The sequence below is a fragment of the Calypte anna genome, chromosome 1 (assembly GCF_003957555.1).
Source record: "Calypte anna isolate BGI_N300 chromosome 1, bCalAnn1_v1.p, whole genome shotgun sequence".
NCBI classification, from domain to species: domain Eukaryota; kingdom Metazoa; phylum Chordata; class Aves; order Apodiformes; family Trochilidae; genus Calypte; species Calypte anna.
The window spans coordinates 38075175-38097451 of record NC_044244.1 but is presented as its reverse complement, the minus strand read 5'-3'; the positions used below and the strand labels follow the sequence as shown (position 1 = coordinate 38097451).

Here is a 22277-nt window from a genome sequence, read left to right as displayed (position 1 = left end):
CTGCACGAGGACAGAGTTTGCTCTTGTGTAAGAGGATGTTGCAGGTAGCCCTGTGGTAGCAGGTGTTATTAATATGTGATTTCACAGGAATGGCTTTATCCAAGTAATACTAAATGCCCCACTGAAAATTGGAGAGCTTGAAAAATCAAAGGACAGGTTGAGTGAGCTGTCTGAACACTGGTTTCCTATGCTTTGTTTAAAGCCAGGTTATTGGTTTCCCTTTATTTTTTCTAGAAGACTCCTCTAAATGATGGTGACAGGGAGTAATTTTCTATGTTGATTTTCCTAAGTACTTCTAACGCTCCAGTGCAGTTGGTATGTGTAATGGTAACATTTGAAAAGAATTTTTTTTTCTTCACTTGTTTTGTGAAGATAATTGACCTTCATTTTGTCACAAATAAGCTGTTTTTATAAGCTGTTAAGAACAGCAGCAACCTTTCCATGAATACCAGAGGAGGTTTTAGGACTAGTTTCCTAGAAAAGCAGGAGTCTGTGTGTTGATGGTACCAGGACATATCCTTCCAATTACAGCAGACTTCTCCTTCTGGGTAACTGTACAAATGGATTTTTCTTTCTCCCCAATGACCCAAGGAAGAATGCAGTTGTAAATACAGTGTGTTCATCATCCTGTAAGTTGAAGTTTCTATAGAGTGCTTCCTCTTCAGTGGGGCTGTAGACAGGAGCCTTCCCAGGCTGAAAGGTGCCTTTTTTGATTCTTTGTTCACTGCTACACATTTCAGGACTATTGACTTTTGCTCAGCCATTTTGGTTTTGTCACATTCTCTCCTCGTTGCTTTAATAGATTGTGAATTACACATTGCTGAGACAAAGAGCAAGGCATTTCATTCCATACTCATTAGCTGAAGACACAGTTTGATGTGCTTCAAATAAACCTCAGCTCCAGTAAAATGCTAGGGGATGATGTGAGGAAAAGCATCATCTGTTTCCCTTTGCTTCAGAAAATTGGTGGCTTGTGAGGAAACAATGGAAAAAGGAGGGAGGGGAGAAGAGAGAAAAATCTGAGGTGCTTTATCAGATGTTGGTGATCCCAGAAGCGTGAGACAGCATAGATTCCAGATTTGAGCAAATACTTCTGAGTCTTGGAGGAGAGTGCTGTTGTGCAAGGAGAGGAAGATATATCAGCCCATTAATCAGCTCTGTCTCCTCACTAACTTTAGAGCACGGTAGAGAAAGATGTAAGAAAATTTGTGCAAAAAAGAGAAACCAAAGGTCAAAACTCCATAGATCTGTACTCCTGAGCTGCTTTTTGCAGATGCTTTGTTCCTATGTTTTTGCTTCTCTGCAGTATCAGCTTTTTATTGTTCATAGAGAGACAAACAGACTCTTGTTCCAGAGGGAAGGGGGTGGCGGGAAGACTCCTCGGGTAAGCGGGGAGGAATGTCCTGTTCACTGCCTTACCCTGGCTCCAGGTCCAAGACATGGGGGGGGGGGGGGGAAGGAATTTCAATGTATAAGGAGCAGCAAAGTGTCAGAAAACAAGCGACAATGAAAACAAAGTGCAGCCAGTAACCTTGAGGCTCTGACACTGAGCAAATGTTTATCAGAGAAAGATTCTGCTGGACATCACCGGATAAGAATGAGTTGATGTCACTCTTGGCAAGGGTGGGAGCTTGGTTTTTTCCACACAAACAGCACAACACGGCAAGGGGGAAGGAGAGGGAAGGGTGGGAAGGACGGGAGGGGAAGGAGGAAGAGGAGGAGAGAGCTCTTTGCTATAAATTGGGTTAATAAAAATACATATAAAAGCATGACTTGTTTTGTTGGAAGGAGTCTCAGCTCTGGAACATAAATAGACAAAGGTTAAGGATGCTTCAGGGCTCCTCCTACACTGCAGCTCTGAAGAACTGTACACAGATTCCTGACAGCCATTGCGTAATTTGCTTTGACTTGCTCCCAGTCGAGAGTCTACTCTGGGCTCATTCCTGTGGCCCTTACTCAACAGAACCTCATTTGGCTTCAATGGGAGTTTTTTCTTGAATAAAGAAGCTGAGCTTTTGTGACCTCTGGTAGCTTCAGTGCCTGGACAATGAATAGGAGAACCTCCCATTGCCCTCAGTCTCTTCATACCCTTCATTTAAAGGTTCATCATATTTTATACTTCAAGTAATGCACGTTTGCTCTGCAGAAAGGGAGACTTGCACCAGGCAGGCAGCAGAGCAGGGTACTTAAACTACAGGTACTTAAACTAAGAAGTAACGACTGATATTTGGTGAATTTGAGTGAGTGGTGTTGGAAAGCACCTCAGAAAAGCTGTAGCTATAATGAATATATGAACATTGTGAGAAAGCAGGTTTAGAAAAACAATGCTTCTAAAGACAAACTAAAGAATCTTCTAAAACTGAAAAGCATGGGAAATCATTAACAGCATCTAATCTATGAGCTGTCTATACTGGAACACCTGCTGCTGGTAGTCCCTTGTATGAATGTTCTTGTATAGCACAGAAGTGACACAACTTTTTTTCATTTATTCAAAGCATATGACTTGCCAGGTAGCTTTTTTTTTTTTCTTTCCTTCAGAAAAATAGGAGTTGTATGGTGCTTGGTCTATTTGTATTCATGCATTCTAATTCAGAACAGACTGTTTCTAAAGTGGCACAAGTTGAACTAGAAATGAGCTCTCCTTAGGCTGGATGAAGTGCCAGTACTGAGCCTTTTAACAACATAGATGTGAGGTGTTTCGGATGTACTGTACCCCTCCCTTTCCTCATGTCCACCGTGTATACAAGTTGCTATGAGCAGCCTATAGCTACGCAAACATCTGTAAGATATTTGTGTAGTTAGCAAACAGCCTTTCAGGATATTGAGCACTTGCAGAAAATTGGGCCATTATTTTTCAGAATGTAAAAGGATTTAAAAACTGGATTGCTGGGGGCACAAAGTTTGCAAATCAATTTAACAGTGTAAGTTATAGTCAACTGGCTCACATCACCATGCACTTAGAGTCGCTGTGGTAATGTAAAGAGGCAAAGCTTTACATTTGATCCCCTCCTTATGCCGTTCCCTCAGGAATGTGTCACTTCCCAGAAGCTTTTTAGTTTGATGACTTCCTACTAGAGCACACCATCTTATTCAAAAAACACATCTTAGCATGGTGTTGATTGAATAGATTTGAGTGCCCTCTGTTGAATGACCTTACTAGACATGCACACTTCAGACCTCTTTTGCAATGACTCAGCTCTGGGTATGAGCAAAGAATAGCACACCAGACCTGAGGGCAGATTGGACAAGGAAAGCTGTTGTGTTTGTGCTGGAGCCATTTGGAAGTGCAGGCAGCACAGCTGGGAAGGAGGAATAGTCAGGTTTGTTTTGTGCTCTGCTCCTTTACTGAAAGCAGTCAGAATCAAATCGCTTTGCTGCTGATTCAAGTGCTATCCTCCTCTCTCGCTAAATAAAGGCAGAAGAGAAAAAAAAAAATCCATTTACTAGAGAGCTGAATGGAAAAATGAAAGGTACTAAAATGTTGCTAAAAGAGTCTTTAAGAACTCTAGGCAGCTGAAGACTTAGATACTGTTATATATTGCTCTCACTCATGTCTTCAATAGAGTTAGCTTTTTTATTCTCTTTCTCCCCCAACCCAAGAGGAGATGCATGTGTATCTGCACTACTGTGGTTTGTTTTCATGTTGCTTGTAGACTTAATTCTGTTAGAGTGGAGATGATGACTTAACACTTTGATACGTATTGGTGAAAACAAAACATGCTCTATGATTTCAGAGCAAAAAATGATAAGGCTCTTGTGTCATCACCTCTGGTTACAGATTCCCAGATGATCAAGAGTCTCTTCCAAAACCTGCCTTGAGACGGTTTCTGTGCAGATTGAAAAAGAAGTGCTAAAGTCATGGCAAGAGTAGGTATGTTTATGTAGGACCCTACACAAAAACAGCATCTGGAACTATTTTCTGTTAACAGCTGCAGGTCTTGCAGCCATCTTAACATTTCTGGTGAGCCCACTGTGAGCAAAGTGTAGGCATGCAAGGCATGTCAGCTTCAGGAGAGACCCGAGAAAGCGTAGATTGCATTGCACCCTGCAGATGCAGAACCTAACATAAAAATCATGTTCCACTTACAGTGGAAATGGTAGATGTAGTTTGAGGACACCTAGGACCTGGATATACTGTTTGTAGAACTGGTATTTTGATGGGTTTGGTATTGTACTGGACCTGTTGGAAGATTTTCTGGAAGTTATACTGAAGCCCCCAAGTCTGCAGACCAGGCGCAGAAAGAAGTCAGTGGTGGTAAGCGGGGTGCAGCAGCTGCCTCTTGTAGGCTGGCAGCGGAGAAGCAAGGCAAGCTGTCTCTCTACTGTGGACAAATAAGTCACCCTGCCTTGCATCTCCAAAAGGGAGATAGCATGTGTTTCAGGCTTATTACTGCACTTATGTTTCCCCAGGCTCTGGATTTTACCAAAAAACCAAGAGGATTTGATAGTGGGAAGGCATCACCACTCTAAGGTGCTGGTGCTGAAGACCACCATTTTCTTCCCTTGTGGTGGGCTTGGTAGCTGTACAGCTGCCAGGTGCTTTGGTTGGGTGGGATGGTGGGAGGGAGAAGCTGCTCTTCTGAAAGGTGATTGCTTTTGCTGGACCCATCAGCTTGAACCACTCAGTAGTCCCTCAGCTGCATGAGTGCTATGGCTGGGAAAGGGTGGCTGGGGTCAGAGCAGCACACAGTCATTTGGGAAGAGGGTGGGTGGGAGAGTGGGAACCCCTTCTGGGACCAGTTGGACACTCCTAACTCTTAAAGAGCTGAGACTTTGCCCATTTAAACTATGGTGGCAAATTGCTATGGAAGAGCAGCTACCTCTAATGCATGACACCAAGTGAGAACTTGTAGGCATTGAAGCATAGTCCTTGCTTCAGTCTTTAGTGATCTGAAAAGCAAAAAGTCTGATTCTGTCTCACAGGAATGCTGAGAGTCTATAATTTGCTATTAAGAACTTCAGTAATGCCCAATATAATGAAAAATATCTTTCTCACCACTATAATTTTAAAAGATCAGCAAATGTAGATAAAGTTCCACCAGATGTTTAATTTTTCAGTTGCTTTCATGAATATTCTTAATTTGAAAGTGTTCTGCTTTTTCTCACTTTTTTCCCCACTCTCCCTATTTTTAACAAAAGAAGAGTATTTGCCTGGCAACAAGCCTGTCTTTGGCTCTACAGCTTGTCCTTTCCTGGTATTTTATTTCTTATCTGAAGTCAGAACCTTCTGCACAGAATGTAAGAATTAATTGCTGTCAGCGTCACAAGCCAAGTTGTTGTTTAAGATGGTGATTGAAGAGAAGCTGAACTACATGGGCATATATTAAGTCTAGAATAATGTGGATTTTTTGAGGTGCCTTTGTGCCTAGCAGTATCTTGCAGAGGAGGAGGCGTGTCCAGCTAAGTTTTCCCTTGCTCAAGGGATCCTCCTGGATGCTGCAGCAGGAGGTGAGGAGGTGAGTTCTGCCCCTCTGCTGTGGCAGGAGGTCTGGGCCAGGGAAGCCCTTCCTTCCTAAGCCACAGCAGCTGAGCATTGCAGCTCTGCACTCTGATTCAGGTCCCTCATTAATCATTAGAAAGGTGACAGTGCCACAGCCTCACCAAGAGTTGCACTGGGCTTTGTGCACAAGCAGTATCCAGTGGAGATGTGCTAATTGAGGTGCTTTGAAGTTTCTCTTTCAGTAAACCAAGTCAAAAAGTCTGGTTTGTTTGGTTTTTTAAAAACCATACCAGATAAAATACTCAACAATTGAGTAACTATTCAGGGTTTTCAGTTTTATTTGGCTATTGCAAATAGTGTTATGAGCAAAAGAAGTAGATGAATGTCCTCACATACCTATAATTACTCTAACTGGTGGCATTTTGATGCTGTATGTACCCATAAGTTGATGAATTTTACTTTCTTTCTTAGTGTAGTCTAAGGAAATGAGTGTCTTTTACCTGAGGAGGGGACTCTTACAATTTTGCATGTGAAACTCTGCCCCAAACTGAGGAATAAGGTCCATCTGTCTCCCAGATCCATCTCCAGAGTGGGAGAGCTGATCTGACAGCAGAGAGGAAGAGGAGGGACATAACTGTAACTGTGTGTTTTGTGTTGCTTCTGAGGCTTGTCAGCCCCCTTATTAAGCCAGTTTGGCTTTATGGGCTGATGGGGAACTAGTAGTGATGAGTGGGTAGGTTTTGGGTTAGTTGGTGAGCTGAATCTTTCTGTGGAAAAGCTAAGTGAGAACCAAAACTGGTATAAAGATGGAGACTGGCCTGCATGGCAGGGAAGGGTGGCAGAGCAACAAGATTCATCCCCTTTTCAATGGCAGAATTCCTTGAGATAAGCTCAGGATGTATATAGCTTTGCAAAGGTACCTTCTTAAACAGGGATGGGGAGCTTTTCTTGACTGCTGGGAGGTGTTACAGCTCTAAAGGCTTTGTAGGTCTTGTAATGGATCTTATAAGTACCTTGAGGGAGATTTGGTTTAGGATGTGCAAAACCCCACCTACCACATATTTAGAACCTTGATGGTGAGGAAGAGAATTTTTGCTATAAAATAACTGATACTTTCCATGACAGACTTAGGAAATAGGTTTGTGCTGTGTGGGAGCACACCAGCAGTACATTGTATGCTAAATAAACTAACAAAAACCATGAGGGTGGGAGGGGGGGGATATTTTTACAGCTGCACTGTTTGGGGAGGGGTTAAGTGGAGGTAGAAATAAATTGTTATATTCTGGGTTTCTCTAACCCCAGAGGGAGGGATTCATGTGCTTGGTGGAGCTGGAATGTGGAAGTTGTCAGGGCTGGCTATGGGATGCATCTCCTTTGGTTAATGGCCACACTGGGATTTGAGTCCTCGTCTTTCAGTACAAGGAGCCAGGACTCAAGAAGCTCCCAGGCTTGCTAAGTGCTGTTGCTTGTTGTACCTGATAAAAGTGGTACTCCTCGATTAATATTGCCTGTGGGTTACCTATAAGGACAGGATCATACATACAAATGTTATCATTATGTATTCAAAGCTTGCTTAAGTAGCCGCCTATTTTAATAGTAAGGTGATGTTCTTTCATAATATTCTACAAGTGAGTTCATTTACAGAAGTGCAAAGGGAATGTAAAATGACTACTCCAGAGGTGCAGTTTGCTTGATTCCCCTCCCCTTAACATGAAGGATTAAATCCTTTACATTTCATGCTAAGGATTCCTGATTGTGTTTGTTTTTCTTCAAGGCACTTCGCACTTGATGATATTTGACAGGAGATGATAAACACAGAGGTAACAGAGAACACAGCAGGCTACTTACTTCTGTATAACAGTTGAATGTTTTAGGTACCCTAATAAGCCCTGCAAAGCTGAGTGATTAGTTTTTAAAACACACTTGATAAAAGTCAATAGTGTGTGTGTTTTCTCCTCCTCCTCACCCCAGCTCAACCTTCGAGTAATTTCAGTATCCTGAATTTAGTTATTTTAATTTCATGCCAGCTCCATGTGTCCTTCTAACCAGGGTAAATAGCCTTATTCTACCATACACTACTGGGAAAAGCAATAGTTATTTACACACTAATACTAATTACATCCATTGTATCACTTGAATTACTTATAAAATCAGTTTTCATGGATGTGGGAAAAGAAGTAGGCAGAAGTAAGAGTACCTCAGTGCTTGAATTTGACTTACTTATATTAATAAGGTTGGACCAAAAACCGGAATATTTAAATACAGCTGGGACAACTTGGAGAGGGTAGAAAGCATTGGTCCAGACTGGATGGTAGGATTGTTTAAATAGAAAATGGTACTTCCTGAATACTTTTATGCTGTTTGGGCAATGGGGTTGCCAAGGAAAGAAGTTTATTTGAGGGCATCCACGTTCCCAAAGTGCTTTCTCACTTTGTACTGAGGGTAGACCTCTCTCTCCTTTACTCAGCTGGACTTGCTATTATGTAATGACTTACTCTAATAAACAAAATAGTCCAGTTAAACTTATTATAATAAAAAGTAAGGAGCAATTATGTAATTTTTGTGAAGTATATTCTGTATGAGCTATGTAAGCATGGGTTGGATAATGTAAAAGTTTCATGAGCCCCGCTTGGATTTTGCTGCTCCTGATTATTTCAGCCATTCCAAGTCATGCTGGTAAAGCCTTCAGAGAAGAAATAAGCATCATCCAAATTAAACTCTGTATGTGAAATGGCAGCCCACATTGCTAGCACAATGGCTGAGTGGTAAGTTGCAGTGCATGTGAGAAAAGAAGTTAAAGTAGAAAATGCCATTTTTGTTGCATTTACAAAAGGCTCTTGTTCTTCACTACATTTTCCTGAATGTACATAGTAGAGAAATTACTATTCATAGCACCTGTGGTCAAAAAGTGTCAATAGTATATTTTGGATAGTGCTCCTTTAACGTATATTTTAGATAGCACTCTTGGAATAATGGACAAAGAGCATGACATGACCATAACTTTTGGCCATGATGTTATTTATACTGTGGCAATGTGCCTTCTCTCAAATCCTTAAGGTTTGGGGCTGCAGTTATAATTGAGGATATAGTGGTGGCCAGAACAGAAGTGAATGATTTTAGGTCTAACAGTTGCCTGTATTTTGATCTGATACAGAAATTCTGTTTGGGGAATGAGGAAAAATACTCCACAAGTGTCTTTTTGTGTATGTGGTTTTTTTGCTTGGGTTTTTTTTTTTTGATTATACAAAACTAATAAGAAATATATCAAAAGTGGCTCAATATACCAAATAGAAGTCATGTATTCCATGCATATGAAGTATGGTTATACCAGAACCAGAACAGTGCTTTGTTTGCAATTGTAATGCATCACTAAAAAGTGATTCTTCAGATTCTGTTAATTATTTAAAAGGAACTTTTTCAGTGAAGCTCTCTTTAAAGTTTACCTAAAATAAAATAAAGATTGCCATGAGGCTGATCCTCACTACCAGTAACAGATGAAATTAAATGAGTTTTAGCTTGTACACTTCTGGGTTTTTAAAACCCAGAAACTCAAGAAACTGAGTTTATTTGTTCCCAGTGTCCCTCTTCTCTTCCATCTACAGGCTAGAAAACTTTGCATCTGCTGGCAAATTTCAACCAAACTTTACAGTGGGAGAGACACACCAAAGGTGGTTAAGGTCCTGTTAATTCAAGGAGGTACAACTGAGACTTTCTCAATGCTTTGCATGTATAGAACAATTGAAGTGACAGCTTGATGTTGCTAAATGGAGAAGTCCCTCTCTGTCCTTTCCTTCTCTCTCTCCTGCCTCTCCTGGGATTAACTCTCATTTTTGATCTCCAGGTGCTCTGATTTTTTTTTTTTTTTTGCTGCCTGAGAGGAAAAGAAAACCCACTGTGGTTTTAGTGGAGTGAGCTGTTTTCTGTGCAAGAGCTGTGGTGAGGCATGTGATGAGGGTGATGGGAGCTGGACCTTCCCTTCTGTGGAGCATGTATGTAGGGCTGGAGAGAAGAAGCTATTGATTTGGCTCTGGTTGTCTTATGAAGTTCTACTGGACATTTGAGAATCTTTGTGGGTGAGGCTGTGTCCATGCTCAGTTCTCAACACTGTGGGTGCTGTAGGAATGCAGGGCTCTGCTGCCACCAGCCCTGCTGCCCCTTGGTGTCTGAGGGCAAGAAAAAGGGGAGCTGTGTTCTCGTGGTGAAGTCATTAGGCTGAGGGAGAGCAGCTTCCGTGGGACCTCAGATAAATCATTTAATCTCTTGATGCCTCAATTCCTCATCTTATAAAATGATCATAGTTTTCTGGCCTTTGGGTTTGCAGAGAACTCCGGATAATGGTGCCAGTTGTAGCCTGCGGATATCACACACTTACATAGTCAGATGATGGTAGGTCTTGAGTCTCTCTTGATGTGTTTTCCTCCCAAAAAAGTTACTGCAGAGTAAATACAGCTTATTGTAGGACACAGGACTATGATCTCTCACTTTGCTGCGAATTATCCCATCTATATATCCAGTCTTGTGCCTATTTTTTTTTAATATGGGGTCCGTTGCAAGAAGTTTGTCATATGATATTGCAACTGTGTTGTCAGAGCCATTCATTTTCCATATCATTTCAGTGCTCTATAAGTAAAAAATCAGTGGCAAGATGGACTGGGAAGTATTTTGACTGCTTTTAGTTGACAAAGGGCAACTATTTGCTTTTCTTCAGAGTATATTGTATACCTTTATCCCTATCTGAAACTTCAAAAGAAAAGTAAACAGGCTTCCTATTTTATTGTAAGTGCTAGTGAATTTTTGAAGGTGTAGCACTGGGCAATCTCATATTTCCAGACATTTATCTAAGTAACTGCAGACTGGAATCTCAGTACATGCAGATGGTACATTATTTCTTCCTCTTTGACGTTCAGGTTTCTAGCAATCCAAATGAGGAAGCAGTTCTAGTTTCTTTCTATTTTGCTTCTTTTCAATTAAAAATTTTAATTTAGAATTTTTTTGTATCACTGAGATATTTGCATTTTGCAGCAGTCTTCAAAGTCCCAGTCATGGGACCCCATCACGGTCAGGCTTCATTGTGTGTGCTAATAGCTCTATGGATCATACAAAGTATGGGGTAAAAGTCATCACGTCAGAGAAATTGCAAGCTTCAGTGATGCACAGAATTGTCTGCACATTATTCTTCATGTATAGCAAACCCTGTGTGACAGATCTTGAATGATGTATGGAAATCTTCACATGATCTAGTCTTAAACAAAAATGAGGCTCAAAAAGAAGCCAGAAACAAATACTCTTTGAGTGTAATTGATAATAATAATAAAACCAAAACCCCCTCTGAATCACAGTTTCTTCTAATGTATAGAATCATAGAATTGGCTGGGTTGGAAGGAACCTCAGAGATCATCGAGTCCAACTCTTGAACCACCGTTGCGGTTGCTAGACTATGGCACTGAGTGCCACATCCAGTCTCTTTTTAAATATCTCCAGGGATGGAGAATCCACTACTTCACTGGGCAGCCCATTCCAATGCCTGATCACCCTCTCCGTAAAGAAATTCTTTCTAATATCTAACCTAAACTCCCCCTGGCACAACTTAAGACCATGCCCTCTTGTCTTGTTGAAAGTCGTTTGGCAAAAGAGACCAACCCCCACCTGGCTCCAACCTCCTTTCAGGGAGATGTAGAGAGTGATGAGGTCTCCTCTGAGCCTCTTCTTCTCCAGTCTGAACAGCCCCAGCTCCCTCAGCCTCTCCTCATAGGGTCTGTGCTCGAGTCCCTTCACCAGCCTGGTTGCCCTCCTTTGGACCTGCTCCAGGACCTCGATATCCTTCCTGAACTGAGGGGCCCAATGTAAATTGTGTGACCTTAATAAGTGGAAATCTGTAAGAGTGTGGGGATTTTGTCTTAGAATTGTAGCAAAATTAATTTTAATAGAAGCCTAAATGTCTTGTGTGTTCTTAATATTTTTTTTAAGATAAATGGTGGAGGAACAAAAGGGGAGGTGATTTATATGTCTTTTTGAGTAATGTCTTACAGGCAACAGCTTCTGCTGCAATAGGAGACTGAGGTGCAGTATTGGTACTGAGAGAGTATTTGAGCTCCACGGTCAGAAAAGTTGCCTGCTAAATGATGTGACAAGATGAGAGTCCTCAGCCCATCTGTCACCCATGCAGAAGTAAATGATCACATGGTACTGACTCCAAAGTAGAGGGAAAATCTGCAGTTACAGCCAACATTCCTTGCCACAATACAAATATGTTCTTTGCTCACTTAATAGCTATTCAGTTTGCCTACAGTCATTGTGTTCCTCCATTAAGGTTCAAAGGAGTTGAAAATACACAGTCGACAAAGCCAACTTTTGTCTTGGTATGAATATGTATTTTATTACAAGGTGTTTTATCAGTGAGATTTTTAGAGAATAAACTAGCCTGTGAAAAAGATCATGTGGTCATCCACATTTGAGCTTAAGGATTTCAATGATTTTTTTAAATTTTTTTTAAAATTATTATTATTATTTAGTTTATTTTTGGTTTACTTTTACTAGTGTAATGGTGTATGCCCTTTTCTTAAGGGAGGCCTGGGTTTTCAAATTTGAGTGCATAAATGTTGACGTCTCCTAACTGAAGACAACAATTCTTTTTAATTAAAAAAAAAAAGAAACAAAACACATACAAAAAAAGCACAACAACTGAAAAAGCACAACAAAACAGCCATCCAAAAAGCTCTTTTGACTCTTCAGAGTTTGCTGAACATGTAGTATTTTCTTAGTCTTCAAGTATGAGGGAGGAAGTACACACTTAAAATTCAAAGCATTTAATCAGTAGAAGCCCGGTAAATCTGATTACTTTATCTGTTTGGAATTATTTTAAGTGCCTTTTATTCTGCTGCACATACATGTGCAATTATTTCTTTTCTGTAGGTCATGTTAAAGTACTCTTTCACGGAGACTGTATGGAAATGAGCTCTCTCTCAGCTCATAGCAAGTTGCTGCATCCAAACTTCATGCAGACATCAAGAAAGAAGTCTTTCTCTTTAGCAATGTAATTTCATTTGTTTCTTGTGTGGATATTTTTTTTTTTGTGGTACTTAGGATGCCTGCAGGTATTGCCAAAACAATCTCCCCATGCAAACAGAACAAGCAAGAGGACTGTAATAATTCACCTGTGGCCTCTAAGACCAGACTTTATTTAAGAATTGGGCCAGACCACGTAGCTTCTACCCAGGAGTTTTAGAAATGCTTGATGAGGCAAGTTGTGGGTTTATCTTTTTTAAATACTCTTGGAACACAGAAAAATTCCTGGAGACTTGAAAAACGCTATTACTTTTAAAGCTAAAACTAATGCTGTCTTAATGAGTTTAAATTAAATGAGTCAATGCTATTATATTAATAGTAAACATAGTGTACTCAAATTCAATAAGAAATAGAAGAGCTGAAGATGTTTTTTTTTCTTGGATTAAATTTGTGAAGAGGAGTTTCATTAAAAGTGAAGGTAGTGAAGAGGAGAAGATGGGAACAACTGAAATGTGGTAAGTTACAAGCAGCCCAGGTAATTTTGAAGGGTGGGAGAGGAAAAAGTAGTGTAGTTGAAGCAGTGTGGAGGGAGCTGTAGGCCAGAAGTTGTCCACAAATAAACTTGTGTTAGAAAAGCAAAGATCACAAGCTCCAGCAGATTAAATAGGAAATCATCAGGACACCAGAGTAGTTCTTGGAAACAGCTTTCTACAAGCATATACTTAATAAAAGCTTTTTAGGTTCCCCAAAAGCTTGCTGCAGGGTTGTATTCAGAGAAGAATTTCAGAAAAGCAAAACCAATTGGTTGAGTCAGCCTTTGCTGTGAAAGAAGATGAAAGATGAATGAGCTTCGTTCACATAAGTTTCAGAAAAACCTGTAATGTACACAGCAATAAACCTCCAGAAACAGATACCAGAACTGGGAGCTCCACTCTAAAAGTTGACAAGCTAATCATGGTGTGTACTCTGTTGCTGTGTTTAACCTTGCTCTTGGAAGAAGAGGGGGTGAGATGTGCAATGCACTGTATTGCATGCTCTTAAAAAGGGTGTTGCTGATTTGTAGGTTCTGCAAAGGAATAGTGGGTTTAGAAGCAACTGGATTGTTATAAGGATAACCATTATACATCGTAGAAGAATTGACTTGGTTTTTAAAGAGGGGAATCAGGCCTTGGATTAGAAATATTTGAGGGTGTTACAGAAGTAATCAGAGAAACTTAGGTTTTCTGTGGGAGAGGAGACTAATCACTGGAGGTCTTGAGCTTGGAAAGATGATGGGAGGAGGTATGCACTGCTCCATAGATGTTTTCTTGTGTCAGAGCACAAGAAAAGACCCAGAGCAGCAGGTGTAAAGCAGGTGAAGAGTTTTTGTATGCTGTGCACAAATAAGCAACTTAATGCCACAGGATATTGTGGAGATAAATGTCTGCCTTTCAAAAATGCAAATATCAGATCTTTGCAGAGCACAGTATTTTGTGCCAAAAAGTTTTTATTAGTAATTTTTGGAGGCAGAAAGGTTATGGAAGTGGAAGAAGAACTGATAAAGAGGTTGTTGTCTAAATATCCACTGTTGTCAAATGTTGGAAGCAGTATTCTGAACAAAGCAGACTTCTGGTCTGATTAAATAAGGAATTACATTTAAAGTCCTCTCTTGTATTCCATGGAAAGCTCAGTTAGCTGATGACAGTAGCCCTTTCTGGCCTTAAAATTAGTAACAAGATCCCAGCATCATGTGCTTTGCTGTCTGTAATAATAAATCAACAACTGTGAACCTATTTGCTTTCTTTTTGTAATGTCTGCAGTTCCTGGTTGAAAAGGGGATTGACAAGTGGAAATAAAGAAATAAAAAATAAATATTAATACTTCTCAGTTTGGAAAGCACTTAAGTTGTTGTTAGGATTGCCTGCTAAAGCAGCAGAACATGACTATGGTGGGTTATGATGTTCTGTATGTCTGTAGAATCAGTATAGCGTGCAAAACAGTTTTTCAAGAACTTCTAGTCATAAAAATACTTTTTAAACTAACAGCTTTCTTCTGCTCAGTGGGATGTGATTTGTTTGAAGTGTATGTGGACCTGGAACCAACAAGGAGATGACTAAGTAGGAGGAAAATAGTTTTAACATGCCTCTGATTTGCCAAGGAATATGGAAACAATAACAGATTTGTCAAGTCTGTGGGTCAGCTAGCCTTGTAGTGATATATGATATTTCTCTATGCATGACATACTTGGTGTACTGGGTTGTTTTTTTCTAAGGCGCCATTTAGGAGCTGAAATGTGAATCTTTCTTTGTCCCAGTTGCTGCTTAGCATCTTCATGGGCATACTGTTTACTGCCAGAGTAGGTGGAAAAGATCAACTTCTCTTCATCATGGCAGGCACATGATGTAGTCTGTCCCCTTTTTTTTCTTCTAGGGTGTAATTTGGTAGCCAAGGTTGTGCATGCTTGGCAGTTGCTTCCAGTTTTCCCCATCCATGCTACAACATGCTCCATGCCACCTGTCCCTGCCATGCTGGGCTGTGCCAAGCAGTGTCTTCTCGAGGTTTCAAGCAGTGCAAAGATGATTTCTGGTGTGCTGCCTTCTTCGGAAGAGAACAAGCATCTTGAAAATGGTTGTTCAATTTAATATGGAATTAAAATTTAGTTGCTGTTTTCTTTCCACTTAAGAGCAGAACTGTGCTCTTTGGGGGTTGTGGAATAGTTATGCAGATGAAAACACAGGAACACCCTTTCCACTGGGAAGAAGAGGTAGGATAGCTCAGCAGTTAGTTCCTTTGAGAGGTACTGGTGACCAGGTTCAAATCCTGGCTGTTTTGGGAGTGAACCTGAACCAGTCAGTGACCTTAGTCTCTCCCCATTTTAAGACTGACCTAATAAACATTTTGTTGCAATAGATATGGTCTTATATCCTCGTACAAACTGTGTTTAGGCCAGTTGCTGAGGAATGGCCTGGTTCAGTGGAGAGTTCAAAACGTGGAACAAAGCTTCAGGAAGGAAGCAGTGATTTTCAAGAGCATAATTGTTTAGTAATACCTGGAGATTAACAGTTCTGGCCATCTCTCTGCTCTAAAAATGAAGATTTCTCAGTGGCTTGTAGATATCTCCTCAACTTTGTTAGTATAGAAATAAAGCAATACGCATTTTAACCCCCTACCCTCTCCTGTGTCTTGTTCTTGTTTCAGTTTTTCCTGTGATCTCATGTTTTTCATGGATATAGGGAAGTATGTTGCTCTTAAGTGCAGAGCTTGTAGAGGAGGTACTATGTTAAACCTCTTTGGTCTCACTGCCTTCTGCTGGGAGGAGGAGGAAGGTAGGAGGCCTGAGTTTTGTGGCATGAGGAGGTCCTTACCAGCCCTGCAGCTCTGTTTCTGCATCCCGGGCTACCCTGGTAAAACCCCTCTGGGATCTGAGTGGTTGCAGTCTCTCTTCCATGAAGATTCAAACTGTTGCCACTCTTTTGGAGCCAAGCTACTGACTCTCTACAAAATAAAATGCAGTGGATTAATAGAATGATAGAATGGTTTGGATCATTAGGGACCTCAAAGATCATCAGGTCCACCCCCTTGCAGTGGGTAGAGACACTTTCCTCTGGACCAGGTTGCTCAAAGCCCCATTCAGCCTGTCCTTGAACACATCCAGGGATGTGCATCCACAACTTGTCTGGGCAGGCTGTTGCAGTGCCTCCCCACCCTCATCATAAAACATCTTCCTTATGTCCCTTCTAAACCCATCTTTCAGTTTTAAACTGTTACCCCTCATCACGTTGCAACAGACCTTGGTAAAAAGGCTCTCTCTGTCTTTCATACAAGACCTCTTTAAGTATTGAAAGGCCACAACAATGTCTCCCCAGAGCCTTCTCCAAGCTGAACAACCCCAGCTCTCTCAGCTGTTCTGTGTGTTCCAACCCTCTGACCATTTCCATGGCCCTTCTCAGGATCCGCTCCAACAGGCTGTACCTTTCTTGACTGGCATCCACAGAGCTGGATGGTGTACTCCAAGTGTAATCTCACCAAAGCAGAGGAGGAGGAGATGCTCATTACAGTTAATGTTAAAAAAATGTTAAGACTTATAGCACAGTAATAAGTATTTACTGTGAACAACAAAAAATGGCAGATTGACATTTAGACAATGGGAATTTCTTCCAGGTGGAAAGCTGCATTGCTTTTTTAATGCTGTTGTTTACTTCTTCCTTTCTTGCAAGTTGAAACCCTTAAGATGAATTGTTCTCTGGCAGCACTGTCAGCATGAACCCAGAGATCTTTGAAGAACCTAATTCTTTTGGCTTCTCCCCACTGCATCACCCAAAATAATACCATCGTCTATCTTTGAGCAGCATATGCTGTTTGTTTATTGCTACTCCAAACATTTGTACTGGGTTGTATTTCCACCTCTGCCTTCTTATGAAGGAACACCAGCTGAACAGTTAACATTTCCCTTCACTTGAGCTTTTGTTTTTCTGGATAGTAAATTAAAGCCTCCTTAAAGTTTATTAAATTTTCTTTTAGCAATACATAACCTGTGCAAGTTTTTAAGTACATAAGTTTGAGTAGCATACTCCTTTATAGCTCATTTAATAGTCCTTGGCCTATTCTGCTTCATAATGCTCGAAAGTACCATAAATTGGCCAAAACACACTCTTCATGTTAATTAAATCTCTTAAATAGAGTCTAATTGTCTTCCTCCTGTTGAAGTTGGTGAGAGATTAGTAATAAAAGAAAATTAGTTAGTTGATAGCATCATGTATTTAATCAGTGCAGAAACAGGACAACTGCCTCAGGTGTATGGTGAACTCTTCATTCCAGTGTGCACATTCAACATATTAAAAGTTGACAACATCATTTGAACATTTAGCCTGACAAGATAATTTTATAGAAGATCAGAATTAAGAAGCTGAGGGAGCTCTAGAACATGTAATGTACACTTCTGAAACAAGTCTTATTTCCTTCCCTGGGTTTGCTCCCATGAAAGCTTTGCACTTTAGCTGAAAGTATGCTTGAAAGATTTGCAGTTGATAATTGCTGAAACTAAGATTTTTTTTTAGATGATTCTTTCTAGAACATAAAAAGTAAATTTGACTATTGCTAATACAGGGTTTTGAGAGTAAATGGTGAGGTGTCTGTTTCTTCTCCTGACCTCTTGACTCAGGCAGTATAATTGTAGACTTTACAAGTCAGTAAAACAATTTTTTTTTTTTTTTTTACTCTTAAGGTGAGTAATGAAAAGGTTTTGTGCAAAGGGTAACTGGGGAGTATCCTGAGAAAATAAAATGTTGAGTGTTAGTGTTGATGAAAAGTAAACCTACTTCATGATATCTGATGAAGCTGCTGTCCTGATTTGTTTTCATTTGTCTGCAAATGTTTTCAAAGGGGTTTAACTTTCTCAAATTCATAAGATGCTTCTGACTTACGTCTTGGTTTCTGTCTTGTTCTTGTGTTTTGGCAAGAACTCAGTGTTACCAGTTCTAGCTTCCAACAGGCATGGGGGCCTTCCAGAATAGTTTCCATTTCCCACTGAGGTACATTCTTAGAAGAACTTTTCCAATCCAAATAACTGGCATTTATTACTTTTTAATTGCTTAGTGTGATACTTGCTTACATTTGCTGTTTTAATGTCTTTTCCTGTCTGTAAACTGAGAGTCCCAAAGGGCACATGCATGCAGTCACTGAATTAGAGTTTACATAGTTTGAAGGATGTTTTGGGAAAAGAAGGTTGTGTGTTTGTGCTGTTTGTCTCAGATGGTGTCCCACCAAGAAAAAAGTAGTGCTCATGCTAGAAGAAAATGAAAGTAAATGCAATAGCAAAAACAAAACAAAGCAAAAGAAAAAAAACCCAAAACAAATCAAAGAAAAACACCAAGAAGCTGTGGCCTTACAGTTTAGCATCAGTTTTTCCAGCAGCTTTCGGGAAGGCAGTCAGTATGGCACACATATGCTTGAGCTCAGCAAAGTTTCTCAAGTTGTGCTATGCAGGCAACAAACAAAGAGCTGGAGAAATTTCTCTGGATGATTTTTGCTTCTCTGGATAGTACCAATGTCCCAATTTTAAGGCAAATACTTTTTTTTGGGTGAGCATTTTGTGAAAACCTGGGTCATACAATGATCTTGATTCTTTATTAAAAAAAAAAAAAGAAAAAAAAAAAAGAGAAAAAAAAGTACATCGCTAATCCTTGAGATTGTGAAGAAAAATCTATTATGAAGCATTGAAAAAGTCAAGGCAGACAAAACACAGACACCAGACACTGCAGTATAAAATACATGTAGATATAGTGCTTAAGGACATGGTTTAGCACCTAACTTGGTAGAGTTAGGTTGATGGTTAGACTCAGTTATCTTAAAGCTCTGTTCCAGCCAAAATGATTCTGTGGTTTCACCCCTAATAATTTAAGTGGGTAGTTTTTTTTCAGGTTTGTTTTGTGGGACCAGTGTATTTCTAAAGCTCTGGTTTTGACAGCCTTATTCTAGTGCAAATAGTTTGAATCCCATGCCCATGTAGGAATGCAGATCTCAACTCCTTCTGGCATACATAAAGGAAAAGAGGGGTTCATTTTTCATAATTTAGGATTGTTTGTGGTGGAGAAGAAACAGCACTCATTTTACACAGCATATTGGTGAAAACCTTGCTGACGTGCCTTATGGACCTGCATTTAGAGTCTGTGTTTTAAGTACTGTCAAGGAGAGATAAGCTGTGTGGCAAACTTCATAGCACTGCTATAAATCCTCATCATCCATAAATCTTCAATACGTGTCCTTCCCTCTTTTTAGCTTTCACTGCACTATTGCACTGCTAAAATCCATTCAGTAGCTTAAGATCCCGGATGAGATTTTCATTTTTTCATTACTCCTTATAAAGCTTTTCTCCTGGGCTTGTTCTGCTGCCTCTTGGCTTGCAGCTGAGCTACTCATGTGAACAGTCACATTAACCCTGGCCCTTTTCTTGCCTTGTAGGACTCCTCAGTGGCCACACCTCTCCAGCCAACACCAAACTGGAAAAGCTGGACCCCCAGCAGGTGCTGCAGCTGTGTCTCCGGTACCAAGATCACCTTCACCAGTGTGCAGAAGCAGTTGCCTTTGACCAGAATGCTCTCGTGAAGCGGATCAAGGAGGTAGTAATGCCATGAGCATTCCTGCTTCTGGTGGGGAAGGGCTGAGGACATTGGCTTGGACATCTTGTGCTAGGAATGCAGGTGCTTGCCTGTAGGTGGCTGTGGGTCACTTGCAGCAGTCCACTTCAGACTGAACCCTGTAGAAAAGCTTTGTGGCTGTGCACTTCAAGCAAAGTTTCTTGACTTTCATTATGGTTACTGTTAGGTGGTGTGTTGCTTTGTTATGCCCTGAAATTTCTGGCTGTAGACAATGGCTGTTCCTCTGGTATGGTGAGTACTGCAAGTAACTGTTGAAGAAGTAAAAGAGGACTGGAATTTTTAAGGTTAACATTTGTTTTTTAGGTCTGTAAAGCATACGTTTTATTTTGCCTCATGATTAGGCTCTAATTTAAGGAAAGAAATGGGTATCTTAGCAGGTTCTTTGGCTGGAAAAGGTAGTATTTTTTATTGAATAGATTTGTAGAGATAGACTTTGTTTTCAAAGCCAGTAACATGCTGCCTTTTCTCTGATCCACATGACAAAAAGATCTTCCCTTGCTACTGTTTTTATCACTAGACAGTCATTTGAAAACCATTGATCTTCTTAAATATTCAAATATACCTTTAAGGAGGATGTTAGTTCCTGGAAAGCATCCTGCAATTGGATTCTCTTTCGCATGTGTAACCACTGATGTAGGAAGCAGTAGGATGGCTGACAGATCTTTCTTTTTTATTTTTCTTTTTTTTTTATCAAGACAGACTAGCATGAGAGGAGATGCAGTGTTTTCTCACATGCTTCCAAATGTGTAGAAGAAGTGGTGAATGCTGCATATGTCAAAAGTCTATGAGACCCAAATACCTTTCAATATGAAAAAACAAAGCTTTTGAACAGGTGGTTAATTTTTATTCATGCAATATAAACAATGGCCTTGATTTGTTGTTGCTGTGTTGGGTTAGAGTTAAGAAAATCCCACATGAGAAACTGGATAATAAATTTGATTCATGGGCTGTTTTGAGAAGCTGCTGTCATCGTGAAGTTGTAAGTCCAAAATAACGTGGGAGCCATTAAAAAGGCCTTTTTACTTTGGTGTATCGAGATCTGAAGCCAGATATTACACAAGATTTAAAGATATTTGCAGATGTTGGTGACTCAAATCACACAGTCTCAGAAATGGGATTTAATTGGCAGACTAATGACAGTGTGCTGCATTAATCCAAGCAGATTGTAATTCTTTTGGCTGTTAAAGTGTGAGAGGAAATATCGAGTGATTTAAAGTCATGGTAGACGCCACCAGTGTAATCTGCATTAGTTGGATTTGCCTTCTATAAGGCAAGTGGCAGAGTCCCTTTCATATTAGTTATGGTGATGTGTTCTTCCAGTTTGTAAGGCTTATGATTTTTTGTGTGTGTGTGTAAGATAAATATAAGAATGATACCGAATTTGTCACTGGCTTCTTTATCACAGACTCCTCTCTGATGACCTGAAGGAGAAATGGGAGAGTCTGTAACTCAGGGAACTGACAAGTCAGTTGGGTTGGTTTTTTATTTGGTCACAACACTTAAGTAATTTCAGATGCTTTCAATCCCTCTGCTGGATCTGGTGGGTTTTTACTGTTAATTTTCCTAATAATTTAAAAATGTTTTTATTTCATTGGCTGTCCTTTGTGTGTGTTCTGGAGGAGCCGGGTGGGACCCACTCAGCTTAAATCATTCTTTCCAAATTACTTGGGCTCTCCTTGGTGCAGTAAATCGATCTGCTGTTGACAGTTGTTGACAACAAGGGGTGCAGCTGAAGCAGAGCAGGGTATGTCTCTTGTTACAAGTGTAGACTGCAGCCATTTGTCAGCAATGATTTAGTTTTGCCATGTAGTCAGAGCTTTGACCATTGGTAAAGAGTAAAAATGACAGAGAAGGTGAAGTATATTGTGCAAAGCATAATGTGTGCATGAGCTGCACAGTAAATTTTTATTCTCTTGTATTGTCAGTAATTCCCTTTTCCTTTCTTTAACACTATAAGCATTAAAGTGGTTTTCTTCTGATAATGGACTTACCAAGTGACTGATGCTTTTAACTGTCCTACAAAATGCTGGTGAGCTTCAGTTTCCAATTTCCTACAATTTGTCTGAGATACATTCCCTTTTCAGACTATCACTGTCTGTGCTCAGTCAATAATTGTCCTGCTGTATAATATGCTACAGTCATTCTGCCTACAGCCAGGATTTTTTATTTGCTCTTCACAAAGTGTTCCTGGGAAAATGTCTTTTGCTTATTGTTTGTATGGTCAGGAAAAAAACATTTCCTGCTTTCTGGTAAAAGTCAAAAGTACTGTTGTAAATTTATTGGTCCTTGATAACTCATAATTGATTATGGTGCTTTGTAAATTGGCACCCAGATTAATCTGAGTTAAAATGGTCCTTAATAGGATGGTGAGTAAGCTAAGGAAAAGGAAAACATTGCATGACAGTAGTTACTGCAGATCAAAGTTGAGGCATCTGTGTGTGTTCCCTTTCTTTGGGGACCATAACAGTCTAGCTTTGCTTTCCATCCCATTTCCCAGTTTAGACAGAATTTCTTGTCAGTGTGTTGGCTACATCCATTATCTGCTCCTAAATGTAAAACCTGTGTGACTTCCAGGTTGCTGTGACTGTTCTTTCTCAAGAAGAAATATGTTTTCCCAGTTGTGTCCTTGAAGGGGAAAGAGGTAAAGGTGTGACTGGAGGTAGCTGACTTGAATGCCTCTTCTTCACCTGTTATGC

The 22277-nt window shown here is 40.2% G+C and overlaps 1 protein-coding gene across 1 annotated transcript in view; it reads left to right on the top strand.

Moving 5' to 3' along the window:
* Positions 1-22277, top strand: part of BORCS5 (BLOC-1 related complex subunit 5) — a 71840-nt gene that overhangs the window by 30683 nt on the left and 18880 nt on the right. Inside the window, exon 3 of the mRNA XM_030461768.1 lies at positions 19385-19542. Within this exon, the coding sequence (XP_030317628.1) occupies positions 19385-19542 (158 nt within the window). The remainder of the gene's footprint in view (positions 1-19384; positions 19543-22277) is intronic.